Consider the following 18,334-nt stretch of genomic DNA (forward strand, 5'->3'; position numbering starts at 1 on the left):
CTGCTGAAATCTTTTGTTCCTTGTAGTGGTGAGCCTCTCTGACTTGGTATTAACAGATCAAGAATATAGGAAAGGCTATACCAGGTCAAATAAAAGGTCTATCTAGCCTAGTATCTCAGATACAGAAAAGCAGAGGTTTCAGAAATAGTACAGAAGTACAGCAAATGATATTTGCCCCAAATATTATCCCAGACTTCCAACAGCTTGTGACTTACGGGGTTTCTGAAACAGGTCAGTAAGTGCATTAAAAATGACTAAAATAATTTACTTTGAACGTGTCACCTGCTAACTTGGTCTGATACCCCCTAGTTCTTCTATCACAAGAGACAACAAGTAGTTACTCTCTATTCAACACATGATTTTATAATGTGTGCCCCATCTCCCCTCAGCCTGCTTATGTCCAGGCCTAATTAGCTAGTTCTTCAACATACATGTCCAGAATCATAGAGATACTAAAGATAGAAGCAAATGAAATATTTGACAAGTGGCATAATTACATACTCTGTTTCATTTTATTTTCCTTTCCTGGTAATTCTTAAAAATTTGAGGAAATAAAGCATTTTAGGAAAATCTGGACATTCAGCCTGCTTTCAAACTGTTGATGAATACTGGAATATGGGCTCTTTAATATGTGCTGTTCAGACTGACACATCTTGGGTGCAACAAAAGTGTAGATGTAAGGGAAAATCTAAAAGCAAAATCTAGACAACTTTTTAAGAAGGAGGAAGGAAGAAGAAAGTTGGGGGAAGGAGTACAACACAACTTTTAACAGGTCCAATATTTAGCCACTTCAAATACAGAAAATCCCAGCACATACCAACACCTAACACAACAGTTTAGCAGACCAGAGTGCTTGCAACAGTGTACATCCTACCCGTATTGACATCCTAGCTGTTGTCACTGCCCTGTGTCTCCATCATTAGAACTTGAACCTTGCTCATTTCTTACTGCCACATCATTTGCAGAAATCACTGGTATTGAGGCAGCATTACAGCAACCTGTTATGCATGCACAGTTCTACAGTGCTCCTGAACTCCTGTAGATATATGTATGTGGTCCTGATTAATTTCTTGGAAGTTGGAGAAGTATTTAGTACTTTTTATGCATATGGAGTTTTAGGATAAATATTGTTTCAGGACACAGAAATAATATAGAAGATAGATACCATTTGATTTTATAAAAAGCTTGCAAATTAGTAGATAATCTAGAAAATATTCTTCAAGACTCCTCAAACAATAAATTGCTATTCTCATATATGCTTTCCTGAGAAACCCAGAAGAACTGACAATGCACTTAGACTGCACTGGTTTTCTAAAGGTAAAATTTTAAGAAAGCACATAAATTAGTTACGTATTTCTGTATGTTTTTATTTGCTTTGGTTAGTAATTCTAGGCTTTGCATGAATCGGGGATATAGTAAATGGTCTATAATTTTGATGAGTCTTTTACTGATGTTTTTCCTGTCCAATTTTTCTCATCAGTGTTGCTAGTAACAATCCTTGTAGTGGAAGGGATTGCCGTTGCACAGAGGACACAAGGTACAATTTTGGTTTGACAATTTTCTTTCATAAAATAGAACAGTTTTATAATTTTTAATTAAGCAATGTAAGTGAAAGAAAGTATTTGTGTTCAGGTGTTAACAGCTCTTGAATTACTAATATTAATTCCAATATCTTCCATTTTCATGCTATTTACTGCATTTTTGTTTCCAACCAAAGCCATCCAGTCACAAAGAACATATAAGTTCACTTACCCAGTTAAAATTCTATTGTGTTAAACCTTAGAGGTAGGAAAAACACACAATGACAATTCGTGTTTTCTGTCCCTGACAAAAAGCTTTTCAAATAGTCCACCCACAAACATTTTTAAACCTGCTGAGTGGGGAAGATATCAGTTTCATAAAACTTATTTTCTCATATGTGGAATTAACCCACATATAGGAGAGAAGAAATCCTTGAACTGACACCTACAGAATTACCTTGAACAACTTCTGCAGCAGAGACTAAGTTTTCACCCTCTTAAATCAAAAGCTGACAACACAGCAGTGGAAGATGATGTAATTTCGTGGAGGCAGCTAAGACCTCTATAGTGTGAACTCCCTCTCAAAGGCCCACAAGGAAAAACTGCATAGATATAAATAGCATTATGAGAGCACTGTGGGAGACTCAGGAAAAACTTATCAGAAACCACATACTATTCTCTCCAGTTCTTCTGGTACCAAGGAAAATGGTAAAAGGTACTTAAGAAGAACATCAGAGAGATCATACTATTCCTAACTACTTTCTCCTTGGGTAAGGAAACCTAAACTAACAACACTTCTGAGAATGGTCCAGCACTGTGCACTAGTTTAGTACATGTCAGTCAAGGGTTGTATTTTCCTGCATGTCCAGAAGAGCAGCTTTGATCTTAAACGAGACCCTTAGCTACCAATGCAATATACGTATTGCTAGTCACTTTATTAATGACCATTACCACATATAAATACAGTAAATACAATAATGTACTGTTATAAACATTCCATAAAACAATAAATTATTCTAAATAGATATGCAGTCCAAGGGCTGCGTATTCCAGTTAGGGCCGAAAACAGTAAAACCAAAGCCATATTTTTTATTGTATTTGCATAAGTCTTGAGAAGATAAAAGCCATAAAATAATGCTGCTTTATTGGAAGCCACTTCAAAGAGCATAAAAGAATCTAAACTGACTTTCATTTTAAAAGTACTCATCTTCCCAAGGAATACTGGACATATTTGACACTTGAAAACTGATCTCTCCTGTATATACCACATCACTACATTAAACAAGATTTTCCTAGCTTGAAATTAACAAGTGGCATATAAGAGGGTTTTCAACCAAAACAAGTTACTGTGTTCTTTTGTAAGGTATGCTTTATGTCAGTGCTTTCCTTTTGCAAAATCAAATTTGTATGCTTGCAGGAGAAATCTATTTGATCATTTGGGTTTTTTTTCGACTTAAGGTGGGCAAAATATTGGAGTGAATCGCATTCCTCCTAACCAGTGTGACAACTGGGTACGGACAAGCAATGGAGGACATTTTGCTTCACCAAACTACCCTAACATATACCCACCAAATCAAGAGTGCATCTATATCTTAGAAGGTACGTGCTGCATTTCTGTTGTGTTGTAATCTACAATTGAAAGGATAATCTCCAGTTGTTAAAACAGTGACATTTTACTATACTGTCAAGTATTGCATAGCCACACAGGTAAAATAATCAATTCTACAGTTGTTTGGTTCAACAAGCAGCTAAATTTGATCTCTGATTGAATATGAACAAATTAATAGGAAAACCAAACATTCTGTAATTAGCTATATGAAATAAGGTGTAGCCTTATAGCCAGAAAAAGCAGCATTGGATCTACTGTAATCCATGAAGGCACAGAACTATTAAGACAAAAAAATTATCTTGTTATTAGAATAGCACTTGCAATACTGCTGATAATAGAGTGCCAAAGATAGTTGAAGACTACCTTCAGCATTTACCAGACCATATTGTGTTACTCTGTCTCACGAGCAGAAGATCTTTGTGCTGTCCTTTATTAACAAAAAGGCTGCTATGGCATTGCACTAAAAATACCAAGATTTGTTAACACTGCTGAGGTCATGATTAAAATTATGTGATGGAAGACAGAAAAATGATTCACTAGAATAAAACCATATTCTAATGAAAGTATCTCAGATAATGGTGGCAAGACTTGGGACAGTGTTTTTTCCTCTTATTAGAACACATCCAAAACCTACTGAAGTCAGCTAAAAATTATATGAATCTGATTATTAAGCTGACAAACAATTAATTGAAATACTTCAAGTAATATGTTTTAGTCAGTTTTTTTGTGCAGTATAGTACTAGTTTGGTTCATAGACATTTTAGCTTGTATGTGCACACAAGTTTTGCATCTTCCCTGCCAGTGAAGGCATTGGAGAATAAATTTCCTGTCCAGCTTCAGAGTTCAGAATTAGCAGATTCATTGCTGGATCTCCCTTGCACAAGGCAGTTTCCATGGGACACAGGTTCAGCTTCCATGCCTCTGTCCTCACAGTGCTTACACAGAGACTTTATGGGTACCTGAGACAAAGGTTCCGCAGAATTTCTAGCTAGATACCATCCTTCCTGCAGACCACTGCCAGTATGTGCAAACAGCTAAAAATATTTTTAACTCATGTTTAACTAAGGCATAAAGACTAAACAGTGTTAAGAGGCATAAGGAAATGGTTTTTACATTCAAAAAAAGCAAATGGCATATAATGCTTTTTTCCTGACATTCCACATACCAGTTGGTATCTGAAAGTTCACATAGCTAAAAAGATAACAAGAAACACTAAAACTATTCATAAGATATAAAGTCATGATTCCAAGCTACAGCTTTGGAAGTCCAGTCCTGAAGTGAACTGCATCTCACCAGGATTTAGGGGTCTGATCTGTGTCACTGGGTCAGATTTAGCAACATATGTATCACCTGCATATTGAATAATATATAGGAAGCATTTACACTTCTTTCAATATTTTAATAAAAGATGTTTCCTGTTAAATGATTTCCAAATTTAGGCTTAATGTTCAGGAAATATACGAGTTAATAGTTTTGTATCTTTTTCTTTTGCATTCTTTTCTGCATCCCTCAATGTTTTGTCCTTTTAAGTACTTTGCTTTCACAGAACACTCCTTTTAATGTATATCTTAAAATTAAACCTTGTTGGAATACCTTTGCATGCATGTTACTATCTGTCACATATGCCATGTTAAATCTGTCATTACTTCATGTCCAACAACAAAGATCAGCAAGTAGAAAAATTCCATTAAAATATCTTCTACAGAATAAGTTTTATAATTATTACACTGTGTCTGAGTTTTTGTAGCAGACTGATGGATGCATTTTGAGAATTTTCCAATCTGTTCCATTTTGCTGCTTTGGAAGTGCCTCTCCATTATTTCATATCTTCATGTGTTTTTAATAGAGATCTTAATTCCATCTTTTGCTTAATTTTTTACGTCTAGCTGCTCCACGACAAAGAATTGAGTTGACCTTTGATGAACCTTATTACATAGAACCCTCATTCGAATGTCGGTTTGATCATCTGGAGGTTCGAGATGGACCTTTTGGTTTCTCCCCTCTCATTAATCGTTACTGTGGTCTGAAAAGTCCTGCACTAATTAGATCAACAGGGAGATTTATGTGGATCAAGTTTACTTCTGATGAGGAGCTGGAAGGAAAGGGATTTCAAGCAAAGTACTCATTTATACCAGGTAAAGATGCCTAAAATTCTGTTAATGACCATCTGCTCCCATTGAACTCTGTGTTTATGCTGGCAGTTTAGAGCTGTATTTTCTTGTACCTGTGACAGTCACAGTTGCAGTCCTGCTAATCCTACAGCATTGCTCAACTAAAACCACTTAGGAAAACTGACGGAAGGGTCAATTGCAAGGTCTGTAGTTCGCTAGTGAAGAAGCCGGTTGGTCTTGTTTATGCTGAATTCTTCAGCAACCTCCCTCTTTGTTACTCTCAACTTACTCCAGTTTCACCGGTGGTAGTAACAGAGAGAGCATTTAGGTAGACGTACAGCTGGCATTTTCACCAGCCTATCTTCTAGGAGTGTAAGGCACTATGACAAGCACATCTGAAGCAAATCTACAGTAGCACTTCCAGTCAGATGCAAAATGTTTTAAATCTCTATTCAGAAAAGCCACAGGAAATATCTATACAGTTCAGGCATCAGCTCTCAGTATAACTAAATTTCTGAAACCACAGGTTCAGACAGTAGAATTGTTCTTTACTCCAAGTAAAACATAGTTTACAGGGTATGAAGGAGAGGATAATATGCTGACAGTGCCTTTAGACAAACAAAGAGTACATCTGCTCTGTGGGGCCATTTAAAACTGGCAGGGCATTCTTTTTACAAGAAAATTTGACCTGATGTCCTTGTGCAATGCTTGACTGATATACTTCATATATACTATTCATATAGTTTTCAGCATGTTATTGTCCTTTGGGATGAAAGAAGAGATACAAACGTCAGCTCTACTACTACTAAAAGTGTATAAACAAGCATAAATTTTATGTCCTCTTGACCCGATTGGTTTTTACCCCTACAGCTCAGGAAGACACTACACATGATTATGTATTACTGCTTGTAGAACTATATACCTTGCTAGGGTTTTAGATTTGGAAACTCTTCAGATTAACATAGTGACCACTCCACTGGGAATAATGTGATAAAGTTTTCATAGGGACAGTATTTATGTATTTTGCTACATCCATTTTCAAAGCTTTTTTCATTAACATCACTTTCAAAACTAACTCAGCCTAGTTTCAGGCTGAAACTTGACATTTAAAACATTGCTTTCACAAAAGATTGCAGCAACTGAAAGACTGATATTTTTCTTTCCTCTACATTTATATGGAGGGATTGTGAAAATGGAAGGGGACCATGCACATGCACCCCCACTTGATTTTAAATAATCAGGTCAAAAAAAAGTTGAAAAGAAAAATAAAAAGAGAAAATAGATGAGCAATCATAGTGAAATTCTGCCTTCACAATGTCTCCAACTGTACTGCCTACCTGAATAGAGGAGGAGTGGGTACCCAAGGAAAAAGCATCTTTAGTAATGAATTTGACTTTTTTATATTGTGTAGTAATAGCAATTGGCAATTTCCAAGAGTTGATATATTCTACTAAACTACTGTTCACATTGCTCAGAACTGAACAGACAGGAATCCGGTGACAATAATGCACACTGAAAGATTCCCTGTATTTCCGTGAGAACTGGCATAGATTCAGAATGTAACGCAAGAACAAAATAAAATAATTTTTTGTGTTATGCTGGAAAACTGAGTATAGAATTACCCTATTCAGGTAAGGTCAATCTTTGTGGAACAACGTTAGCATTAAAAAACTGAATTCTCCAACCAACTCAGTAAGCTTTCTGGTAATTTTTATTGTGACAAAAAATGGACATAATCTTCAGATTATACTAAACCTTTAAGTGATTCTCCAGCTTTGATAGCCCACGTGATTCACGACTTCTTTCTATTACAGATCCTGACTTTACTTACCTAGGAGGCATTTTAAATCCCATCCCAGGTCTAGTATTACAGTAACATTTTCTTTATACGCAAAAGTTTAAATTAATACCATATTGTATTTGACAGCAAGGTGTATGTTCTTCCTAGACTGCCAGTTTGAGCTCTCAGGAGCTGATGGAATGGTACGTTCCAGCCAAGTAGAACAAGAAGGAAAAACAAAACCAGGACAAGCAATTGACTGCATATGGACAATTAAGGCTACTCCAAAAGCTAAGGTGGGTTTCATTCCTATCATTCAGCATATAATGGCTTTCCAAGTCATTAGTTACAGGTAATGGTCACTAGTCATGATCTGCATTATGTCTCACTTTCACTGAAATGAATTATGTATTGGTAGCTTAGGAAACCCAAATAGAGAATGGTTTCTGAAATTAAACTTACACAGCAAGGCCACAGTGGTACTCTCCTACCACTTGAAACTTAAAATACAAAGTAACTGAAAACTGTTAAAGCAACAATTTTCAAAGGCATTTGAATTGGACTCTGGTTTTATTGCAAGACTGCAAGCAAAAATGTTGGCTAAGAGCTTTGATCAATTCCATTGCTGCCATGGTTTGAAATTTTGCCTCCAGTGGTTCTGTTGGAGATTGTCTGTTCCAAGTCAACAGAACATGCACCTGCTCCTCCCCAGTCTAATTCACAATCTAGCACCTTAAAACCCACTTTCAGCCATACGAACTAAGATCAAAGACATTACTTGGAAGCAACTGAGGAATTACCCCTTTCTCTTCTAACTTAGCTATAGGATCACACCCTCTTAAAGTGCCACAATAAAATTTGCTAGAGCTTTTCTGTCCCAGTCCTAAAGAGGCATATTAGCTGCTCAAGCCCAAAATCAGTATTAGTTACCTAGGTATCTGGTATTTATAATTGTGCCTGCAGAACTAGAGACTGCTTATGAAAACACCACTATCTTATGCTCATTAAAAACAACTTTGGTTTTATTTTTTTACATAGAGAAGGATTAAGTCCTATTCATAATTCCAAAATATAACAGCCATTGCCTTTAAATAACCACAACAGCTATGTGTTTCAGAATCATATACTTGTTAATCACTTGAGTTACAAAATACTTTTTCCTCCATGTAGCATACACAACTGCAATTTTGCTTCGGAATGTGCTCCACTGCTTACAAGCAAATAAAAAAGATGCCAAAGTGACAAACCTACCCTATGCCTTCTTACATGCTCCTGACAGTTAACTAACCAGCGCTATTCACCAACTCTCAGATTACTTCTAAGAAATCAACCTAAGAGATAATACTAAGAGAACAAGACTAGAAAGAAACTAAAATTCATTATATTTAAGCCTTTGGGGAAGTGACTCAACTCCCAAGAGCCCTATACTAATCGAAGTGATAGTAGCACCTCTTCCAAAAACAGTAATCAAGTCAGCATTGCCACTTCAATGCACCAGGTCATATGCTTAAATATTTTAATCAATTACTGAATGTTGCCAGAAGGCAGAGTTATAGCAGGTCAGTTCTGAGATTAGATTATCATACTAAATTATTAAGTTAAAACATCACAAAAAATTTAGTATTTTGACAGTGATTTCTCAAGCTTCAATTCTGGCAGAATGACAATTAAATCCATTTGATGTCATATGGTGCAGTCTCTTAAAAAAAAATAAGCAGAGACATGTTTTAGTGTCCTCAATTTAATTCTGTAATTTAAAAAAAAAAAATTAACTGAAAACTGCAACAATGAAAGGATTTTTTTAAACCTGCATAAGGTATTGAGTAAATTGCCTCCAGATCTCAGAAACTTGCTAAAATAATCAATATAATCTAAGAGTGAGGACATTTTATATTTACTTTATTTACTTTTGTATCACACTAACCAGAATGATCTTCTGCATAGCTGAGCTCTTTAATGTAATTATTCCTTTGTTTCATACACAGAACAGTTTCACTAAAAATATGCTAATTAATTTTTAGCTTCCATTGTAGCTTCACAGCAGATACATAGTCTATCATTAAACAAAAAATACCATCTCTCAGCCCAAATATTGGCACTTACAGCTCCTACCCATGTTTGGGTAAGACAACAACGTAAAACAGTTCTCTACAAGTGAGAATTTCTAGCAGAAAAAAAATACACATACACACTGAAAAATCTAAGAACAGTGAAATGCAGCATGAGATACAAGGCTTCACCTTTCCATAGAATGTGCAAGGGGAGACAGTGCTGGCAACCTGCCTCATGAAAGCCCTGGAAAACAAGAGCCAGCATGTACCAGCACCATCTGTTTTTCACTGTGCTCTTTTACTGGGTTTTCAATACAGCCTGTTAAGTGTACGTGGAGGCTATCACCCCACCCCACCCCCGCCCCCTCAAAGGTGGTTCGTTTTGTTTTAGTAGGTTTTTTTTATCCAGTTGTATAAGGCTTTGCCATAAGCCGAGATTAAAAGCAAGACACAGCAAAGGGGCAAAAAGATACATAACACAGCAGAATAAAGTGTGGTACCCTGATTTCCCTGCTTCACAAACTCCACGAGAGTTGGAGATTGTATTTAGACAGAGGCCTGAATGATCACACTGCACAAAAGGGCTCTAGCATCCATAGTATCAGCCAGAGAGGTAATTGTAAACTGTACTTAAAACATACGGTCTAGACCCAAGCTTATATGGAGAACATCCTGATGACTTGATAAAGAGCACCTCTTCTCCCATGGAGCAGGAGACCTCATTCTCCACACAGATACATTACTTCTGTCTCAAAGTAATGGCTGAGGAATTTTCAAGTTTCAAGGTGAACTTTAGGTGATATAGTTACATATTTCATGAACTTTCACAAGAATTTTCAGATTAAAAAGCCCTATGATCTTTTAATGTAATTCTAGCTGAATTACAATTTTGCACAAGTTTTCTACTCCAGGAAAATTATTTTTTGCTTACTCTTCAAATGTCATCTAGGTCTTCTCATTTCCTTGCTCCTTATGTTCTATCACATATGCTGCCTTCTCTTGGATTAGATTTCTGCTTTTGGAGGAATTAAGATGGGCTCAAGTTTATTAACTCTTCCTAGATAGCCAGCTTACTTTTCTCCTGCTTCCATTTTTATTCAAATCACTCCTGACTTCATAGTTTATGTCTTCTGTGACACTGCTGTAGTTCAGTAATTAGCATTCATTCTGAAGCAATACATTTTAATTTCCTTATTATACTTCACAGCTTTTCTGACTAGACTCCTTCCGTTATATTTTAACATCGTTTTTATGAATTGAAAAGAAAAGAGAACAGTCAAAATACCATTAAAATTCTTTTACCACACTGAATGTGTTTCTTGTACCTCTTCTAGAATAATAGACTGCACATTTAGCAGAGCTGCTTAGGGCTTTCTTCAGTGTTGCTTTTTACTTTTTTCTCCCAAGGGGAGCAGAAGTATATTAGAGTAAATTTTTAAGTAAAGATTGTTTTGGGGAGGGGAGAGAAATGTAGCAGATGCTTTAAAAAGTTTAAATTAATGCTCCACAATGACATGTAATAAGACTAAGTTTATAAGTGCTGTGAATTGGCAATTACACATGTGGAAGGGGACAAAACATCTTACTCAATATTTGCTAAGAAAACTGTCTTCTCTCGTGAATTTTCCCAGAGACATCAATTTCTCTTTTCTAACAGATTTATTTGCGATTTCTTGACTATCAAATGGAGCATTCAAATGAATGCAAAAGAAACTTCGTTGCTGTATATGATGGAAGTAGTTCTATTGAAAACCTGAAGGCAAAGTTTTGCAGCACTGTAGCAAACGATGTCACACTGCAGACTGGGACAGGTGTGGTACGAATGTGGGCAGATGAAGGCAGCAGACTAAGCAGATTCAGAATGCTCTTCACTTCGTTTGTGGATCGTAAGTAGATGTTCCAGTGCCTGTTCTCCTGGTACCAGGGGATTTCAGGTATTTTAGGAAAACCAGCTATACATTATGCAGCAGGAACACACAAAGTTTGTTTCTGCTTCCTTTGCTTACCAGCAAGTAAATACTCTACTTGCTTTATTACAATTATAAGCATGTCCCCGAAAAAAGGCTTTTCTCCATTCTTAAAAGGTTTATTTTTAATTTGAATTCAGTAATAATACAGCCCTAGGCTATGTCCTCCTTACTAAGAGTTCTACAACTGAGCACAAACATACTTTTTAAAAGGACATCAATAGGACTCAAGTGTGCACTCACACTAGCCTTCAACTTCCAGCACCCCACCAGACATGCACCAGGCTCTTCAAGCCTACACTGCAAGGTCAGAAAGCAGAAAACATGACCCTGGGAGTCTGCATCTTCTTCCTATCCAGCCCTATTTTCATTTCTGATCTGAAACTACATCCACTCCAGCTACATACCCAAGCTGCTACCTCCTTCTCAGTTGCTTGTGGCTCTAAATGATCCCACACACACTCACCTAGCAAAGCTCAGGTGTGTTGCACAATCAAGGATAAGCAGTGAAATTCAGATTTAAGAAGCCTATATTAAAAGCAGACTTGTAAATGCAGTATGAATTTGTTTGGGTTCCATTGCCTGGATTAGAGACAGTCTTCATTCTCTTTGTAACTTAATATGTTCCTTAAAAGCATGCTTTTTGCAAAATTTCTTCTAAGTGCTTTCTCTCTGAAGTTAATGGAATTTTTATCCACATTGCAGAACCTGAAAATAAGTGGCATCTAAAGCACAAAAGTAGACCAAGCTTAGAACTGCAGAGCAGATCCAAGATACATGGCAAGGGGTGAATAAAGCCTACATGCCACTTAAGCAAATCAGACCTATGCTTGTGCTAAAGGTTTTCAAAAATTTAAGTACAAAGAACAAATAGTTCAGATTTGTTGTCACATAAATCTTTTTTGACATAACTTGTCTGTAGCCAATCCTGAAAGGGATCCTAATCACCACCTTCCAAGTAAATTCAGATTACAGGTAACAAGTAGATTTTTATATTCTGACCCATCAAAACAGTAAAGTTAACACAGGAGAAATTTCTGTACAACCACCTTTTTTCAAGTAACAGAGACTTAAGAGAAATAGATTACTTCAGTTGTTTTTTACTACCATGTATGTGCATGTTTCAAAATAGTCTATTGTTTAACCCACAGACATTTAATAAACATTCCATTTAATGAATTTCAGTAAATATCAATTCTAAACACAACTTGCTTGAGAAATTTATAACTGCTTTTCCAGTAGCTTTTATTTCAAAACAATTATTAATATTCATGGTACTACAAGTTATTCCAGCTTTCAAACTAGCAAATGCTATGAACATTGCCAGGGAAATTACTCATTTGCATGATAAATATTGGAATGGGGTTTGTTTATTTATTTCTTGTCATTGAGTTTGGGGTTTTGGGAGGATTTTTGCTGGCCTTTTTTTTGTTTCAGTTTTGCGGGTTTTTTTGTGTGCAAGAGGTTCAAACAGTAACTAGTCCTAAAGCTAGATAACTTTACAAACTCAATGTTAACATAACTCAAAACTCATTGGCAGAAGAAAATCTGCAAAGGTACGTGGTTGTTACTTATCTTCCAACTTGAGATACTGTCTTTCTTGGATATGGTAATTGAAAAGCACATGATTGAAAAATGTTTCATGTATTATTAAATAATTGAGTAATAAGCAATTTTTCTAACCAAAATATGTTGATGTGTGCTTTTTTCAGATCATTAAGCTATTTTTCTCCTACCTTACTATTGACTTGCAATTACATGAAGTCAACCATGAAAACAATCAACACTGCAGAAAATATTTACATAAATAAAGTAATTCTGCATGACAATCACCTCACACGCACCTAGTGCTGCTTGCAAATTTGACTAAGTCACTCAACTAACAGCAATGTTAAGGATCTCTGAATTTGATTTCTGACTTGATTCAACACATGAATAATGCTAGATATCAAGAACACTGAACACTGCACTAGTCTTGGGCAGCTGTTATGAGTCCTAGTACATCCTTGAAGTCCCGAACTGAAACCAGTCATTGTGACTTTTAGATTCTACTCCCCAAATAACAAACCACAGAAAAATGAAGTCCATTTGTCCTATCTTTAGGAACTCATGAACTAAAACCATCCCCCAAAAATGAAAAGAAACTGCATACAAGTGTGAAATGGCAACTGTTGGCAGCAGGGTTTCAGGGAAATAAAATTTGACTTAAAAACTCTTCCTCTATGCCTCCAAGAGAACTGCAACTCTATACAGATCCATATCAGAACACCAGATACACATGGATCCCTGACAACCATTCTGGACACAAAATTCCTAGATCCTCCTTTATCTCAGTCAGAAGTATTTTAGTAGATATTGCACCCTATTACATAGCCTTTTTAAGCAGTTGCATTAAAACAATGGTCCTATCCTTTATAAGGTAAAGTTTGCCCAATCTTTATTTCCAAATTCAGAAGAAAAAACTACCTAAGACTTAATCTCCCCACATGTGCTTCAGTCAGTCTGCTTCCAAACCAATTCTCAACTCAGTTGAGCAAGGAAGATACGTGATAGTTACTGTAACATGTTTAAACACTGAAATTACATAGATGAGCTCTTCCAAAATGCACTCAGTACATTTCATATTACACAGCACTTGGAGTAAAATGAAAGCACAAGCTTCCTATATGGAACTTCTTGCCAGGTTGGTAGGGGTTAAGCAGTAAAAGAAGCTAATACAAAAGCTTTAAACCAACGAGTTCAGGTTAGCAAAAGCCAGTGGAGTAAGAAATGGGAGTACAATACATATTAGATTTAGGAAATGCAAATTCAGAATTAAAGGTTTGAATTCTCTTTTAGGCATAACAACTCTGTCACTGAGACTCTGAAGCCTAATAGACCAACTGAGTGAAAGAAACACTTGATTCAGGACTAGTCACCCTCCTCTGGGTTCTGCATTATGTTTTAGACAAACCAGACTGCTCAAGAATAAATTCTATTAAACCAAATAGCACATTGTGTCACACATCTTTGCTGTGTAACATATAACTGACTCCACTAAATAGACATTTCTGTCAAAAATACCATATTACTAGACAGAGAAAGGCAAAAATCAGTTTCTTGTCCAGTGCCCTGAATTCATGAAGAATTCCCTGTTGATAATATGCAAAGAAGTAGTAATTATTTTCAGGTTTAATATATTTTTCTATGTCAGGAAGCTATAACAATCTTACACAGAGACAGAACATCTTTAGGGCAACTTCCTAGTTAATTTATTTCCTCAAATTTCTAACTATATATAGACATAAAAAGCTCAACTGTACTCTTTCTTAATCCCTGCATTAGCTCTAATAGGAGGATTTACAAGCTTTGATTCACAAGCAGGAATACCTTAGATGCCTCCAGCGACTGCAATCTCTTGCAAATCCTGAAACAGTCCTCCACAGGCTGAAATCTGATTTGCCTTAAGATATTAATGGGCTCTAAAATGCAGATGTTCAGAAACTGCTTAATAACCAGCTATACCATCTACATAGCAGATGCACTGCAGATTGAATAAAGATGCAACTGATAGCAAGCATGCGATTAAGTATTAAGGGTTTTTAAGACAAGTATTAAAGCCGCCTTCTGTGATCTGTGTCCTGTGACTGTATCTGCTACCCAAAAAATTTTTGTAGCACTGGTAATGCCCCTGAAAGCAACCACACGAAGAGAGGGTAAATCATCCATCCAATAATTAGTGATGTGCAGGAAAAGTACTTGTCTTTGAAACAGACAAAGAATGAGGATGCGCATTAAAAACAGGAATTTACTAGTTTTATTTCAATGCATCAGCTACTGAAAATTCCTAATATTTTCTCTCTCTTCTCTCCTGCAGCTCCCTGTTCAGGCAACAATTTCTTCTGCCATAGCAACATGTGCATCAATAATTCTTTAGTCTGCAATGGCATTCAAAACTGTGCTTACCCTTGGGATGAAAATCACTGCAGAGGTGAATATAGTGCAAAGTGTAGCCTTTAAGAACTACGCTGGTCAGTTTGCCTTTCAAGAAAGTAATGAAATGTCTTTTTTCCTGGAAATATGCTGAAGACAGCTATTCCACTAATCTCAGCAATGTGTTCCAAATATTTTATTTAAACTTAGGAGACATGTAAACATCCTGAATATTGATCTTGCTGCTTTATGATTAAATTTCTTCCTCTTCAGCATATACTCCCTATTTTAAAAGAATGTCAGCTTCATAGGAAATAGAATTTAATATTTGCCAGGTTGCATCCTATCCATTTCTACATTTTAAGCAAGGATTGCAGGGACAGGTAATACTTTTTATTACAGAAAAATAGAGCAGGAAAAAGACATGCCTTCAAGCACAAAAAGCTTTTCTCTGGTCTAAAAAAGAAGTGATAATCTTCAAAGACAAATACAATTTTAAAACATTTGTTTGAAGTGTTAATCACAGACTATTTCAGAGTAAATGCAACTGCTGCATATGGTGCGAGAATGAGTGGGAGGAGGAAGAATTGTTAGGAAGGAAGAAATCATTGCTTAAGGAAAACAGATGCATGTAAAGCACTTCTACAACTTGGGGTAAGGGAGTATTGTTTAAGCCAACACAACTACAGTAAAGTCTTGATTCAATGTCAGGTTTTGTAAGAAAAATTCCCATGATTCAAGGAAATTTCTCTTCTGCTAAAGCACAAATATTAACCTGTGCTTCATCAACACCTGTCAGAGTTGCAACCAAGTCAGTTTAAGGTCAACAAGTTTTCTTGCTAAACGAAAACATGAAAACCACAATCTCCAGCTTGTTTTTTTGAGAAATAGAATGGCATAAATATGTCTGAACAGAACATTCCTAAGAAATGTAAGTATGTACTCCATTTCAAAGACGTGGACCCTGCAGGAGGGGTCAAAACCTTCCCTAAGCAAATTCTTGAAATAACATTTTTTTTCAATGCACAAATCCAGCTTAATTTTTTTAGTAATCAAATATTAAACAATTACTTGCACTTTGGGCAAACAAAAAATTCACACCACTAATAAACTCTAATGTAACGTATACTATGGAAGCTTTCCAGTTTCCAAAACTGATCCATAACTGCCATAGCACACATATCCCTATGCCAGGAGCCATGTATCTGAAAATACATTTTCTTCCACAAAGTCTTAAATGCTTTTATTCCCCACTAGCAGATGTTGCCAACTCTCAGCGTAGAAATCTTTTAGTCCCCTAGGACAAGTACATTTACTGAACAGAAATCCAACTGGAAATTTTTAAATCTTCAAATAACAAGTTGAAGTATGGAAAAGCATCTTGTTCTGATGCTGCCATCTTGTGTGTTTTCATATGAAGTACCAGCCAAAAGTGCCATTTGATTTAGGTTGGTTGGCTCCCTCTCCCTCCCATCTACTTTGTTTTTTCCAGCTTGATTACTGAGCTGGTTTATTACTTCACTGAAAAGTGTGGAAAACAGAAGCCTTATAATCCTTATTTTTTCTTTGCAGAAAAGAAAAAAACTGGATTGTTTGAACAAATCACCAAAACTCACGGGACAATCATTGGAATCACATCAGGGATAGTTTTAGTTCTCCTCATAATTTCAATTCTAGTACAAGTGAAGCAACCTCGCAAAAAGGTTATGGCTTGCAAGACTGCTTTCAATAAAACTGGCTTCCAGGAAGTATTTGATCCTCCACATTATGAACTATTTTCACTAAGGGACAAAGAAATTTCTGCAGATCTGGCAGATTTGTCAGAAGAGCTTGACAACTATCAGAAAATGAGACGCCCTTCAGCAGCTTCCAGATGCATCCATGACCACCACTGTGGCTCCCAGGCCTCTAACATAAAACAAAGCAGGACAAACCTCAGCTCCATGGAACTTCCCTTCCGCAATGATTTTGCACAGCCACAGCCGATGAAAACTTTTAACAGCACATTCAAGAAAAGCAGTTACACTTTCAAACAAGCTCATGACTGCCCTGAGCAAGTCATAGAAGACAGGGTGATGGAGGAGATTCCATGTGAAATCTATGTTAGAGGAAGAGAAGATACAGCACAAGGTTCATTATCTATTGACTTTTAATTTCCTAGTGAAGGTGGTATCAGTGTATATACAAGATGCTTGTGTATAATGACAGTGTATATATTAGAAGTGTACTATATGCAGTGTGTGAGATGCACACACTTTTAGCTTATTATATTTCATTTTACCTAAGCCTTTGTAACTAATTCTACCATTTTTCAACAAGGTTTCCTTCCATCTTCCCAAGCTACCTATGTAGTAGAGGAGTAAGACAGAGGCTTTGCATGGAAATTCTAAGTTAAGGATATTAGAAGAAAACTCAATTGAACACTGAATCAATTACTACTGGTCTCTTCCTCATATTTTCTCTTCTTTAGACATCTGCTTAAGACAATTTTAATACCTCACTTACATAAATAAAAGTAGTAAAGTGCACCACACGTATTGTCAACATAGGTGTCTTATTGTATTTGTCAAAATGAAAGTAGAGTTAGTGTTAAGTGCCAGTTAAGACTCAAGAATTATGTTACAACCATCTGTTCATCTCGCCTACCATTTATACTGCCTTTAATTATGAGTTCCTCAGTTACCACTTTGAGACAAAAGTTTAAACAACTACTGCTTTTTAAAAAATTGAGTTAGCACATTTGTAAATATGTAGTCTTTGCAGCTTTTGGTTACAACACAAGTTACTCTAGATGCAGACTTAAAACATTTTTCTTTCAAGAACATTTAGGATTTTAAAATATTCTGCCATATATTATAAGCCCATATGGATCACTGATTTCACAACTCTGTAGTTTTCCATGTATTTACATAAATAGACTATACTGTACATATGTCTCTTAAAATAGCCTTTTACCTCCTTATTGCAGCCAATCTTCCCTACTGAAACCAGTTATGAAGAGATACTGGAAACAAAGAAATCACAAATCAACTCTTAGTAACTCTTGTGGAGTTCATGTGCCCCTTGTTCTCACTTGCAAAATTGCACAATCCATACCTTTTTTAATGGCGGTTTGGACCTAGTTTTAAAATTTTTACAATATAGACAATTTTTTTTAATACTTCTCATTTATGGTGGTTTTTAAATTTTTTATATAATTTGATACTGTACAGATGACTTAATAAATCTAAATCTAGCACCTGTACAGAAGGCTTGTTTCAGTGTCCCTTTTGGCAGCTCTGAACAACTTGCAGTGGCTGCTGCACACATCACAATTTGACAAGAGTCCTAAACCTGGCTTCCACATTAGTCTACATTTTATTCCCTAGTTTGTTTGGGTTTATT

The 18,334-nt window shown here is 36.1% G+C and overlaps 1 protein-coding gene across 1 annotated transcript in view; it reads left to right on the forward strand.

Annotated features, from left to right (window-relative positions):
• NETO2 (neuropilin (NRP) and tolloid (TLL)-like 2) overlaps positions 1 to 17,185 on the forward strand; it is a 28,339-nt gene extending 11,154 nt beyond the window's left edge. Inside the window, exons 3-10 of the mRNA XM_009997480.1 lie at positions 1,479 to 1,537; positions 2,979 to 3,119; positions 5,016 to 5,264; positions 7,055 to 7,099; positions 7,189 to 7,316; positions 10,729 to 10,957; positions 14,895 to 15,008; positions 16,523 to 17,185. Of these exons, the coding sequence (XP_009995782.1) occupies positions 1,479 to 1,537; positions 2,979 to 3,119; positions 5,016 to 5,264; positions 7,055 to 7,099; positions 7,189 to 7,316; positions 10,729 to 10,957; positions 14,895 to 15,008; positions 16,523 to 17,103 (1,546 nt within the window). The 3' untranslated portion in view covers positions 17,104 to 17,185. The remainder of the gene's footprint in view (positions 1 to 1,478; positions 1,538 to 2,978; positions 3,120 to 5,015; positions 5,265 to 7,054; positions 7,100 to 7,188; positions 7,317 to 10,728; positions 10,958 to 14,894; positions 15,009 to 16,522) is intronic.
• The last annotated feature ends 1,149 nt before the right edge of the window (positions 17,186 to 18,334 follow it).

Source organism: Chaetura pelagica, unplaced genomic scaffold (assembly GCF_000747805.2).
Source record: "Chaetura pelagica isolate M959 unplaced genomic scaffold, ChaPel_1.0 scaffold425, whole genome shotgun sequence".
NCBI lineage: Eukaryota > Metazoa > Chordata > Aves > Apodiformes > Apodidae > Chaetura > Chaetura pelagica.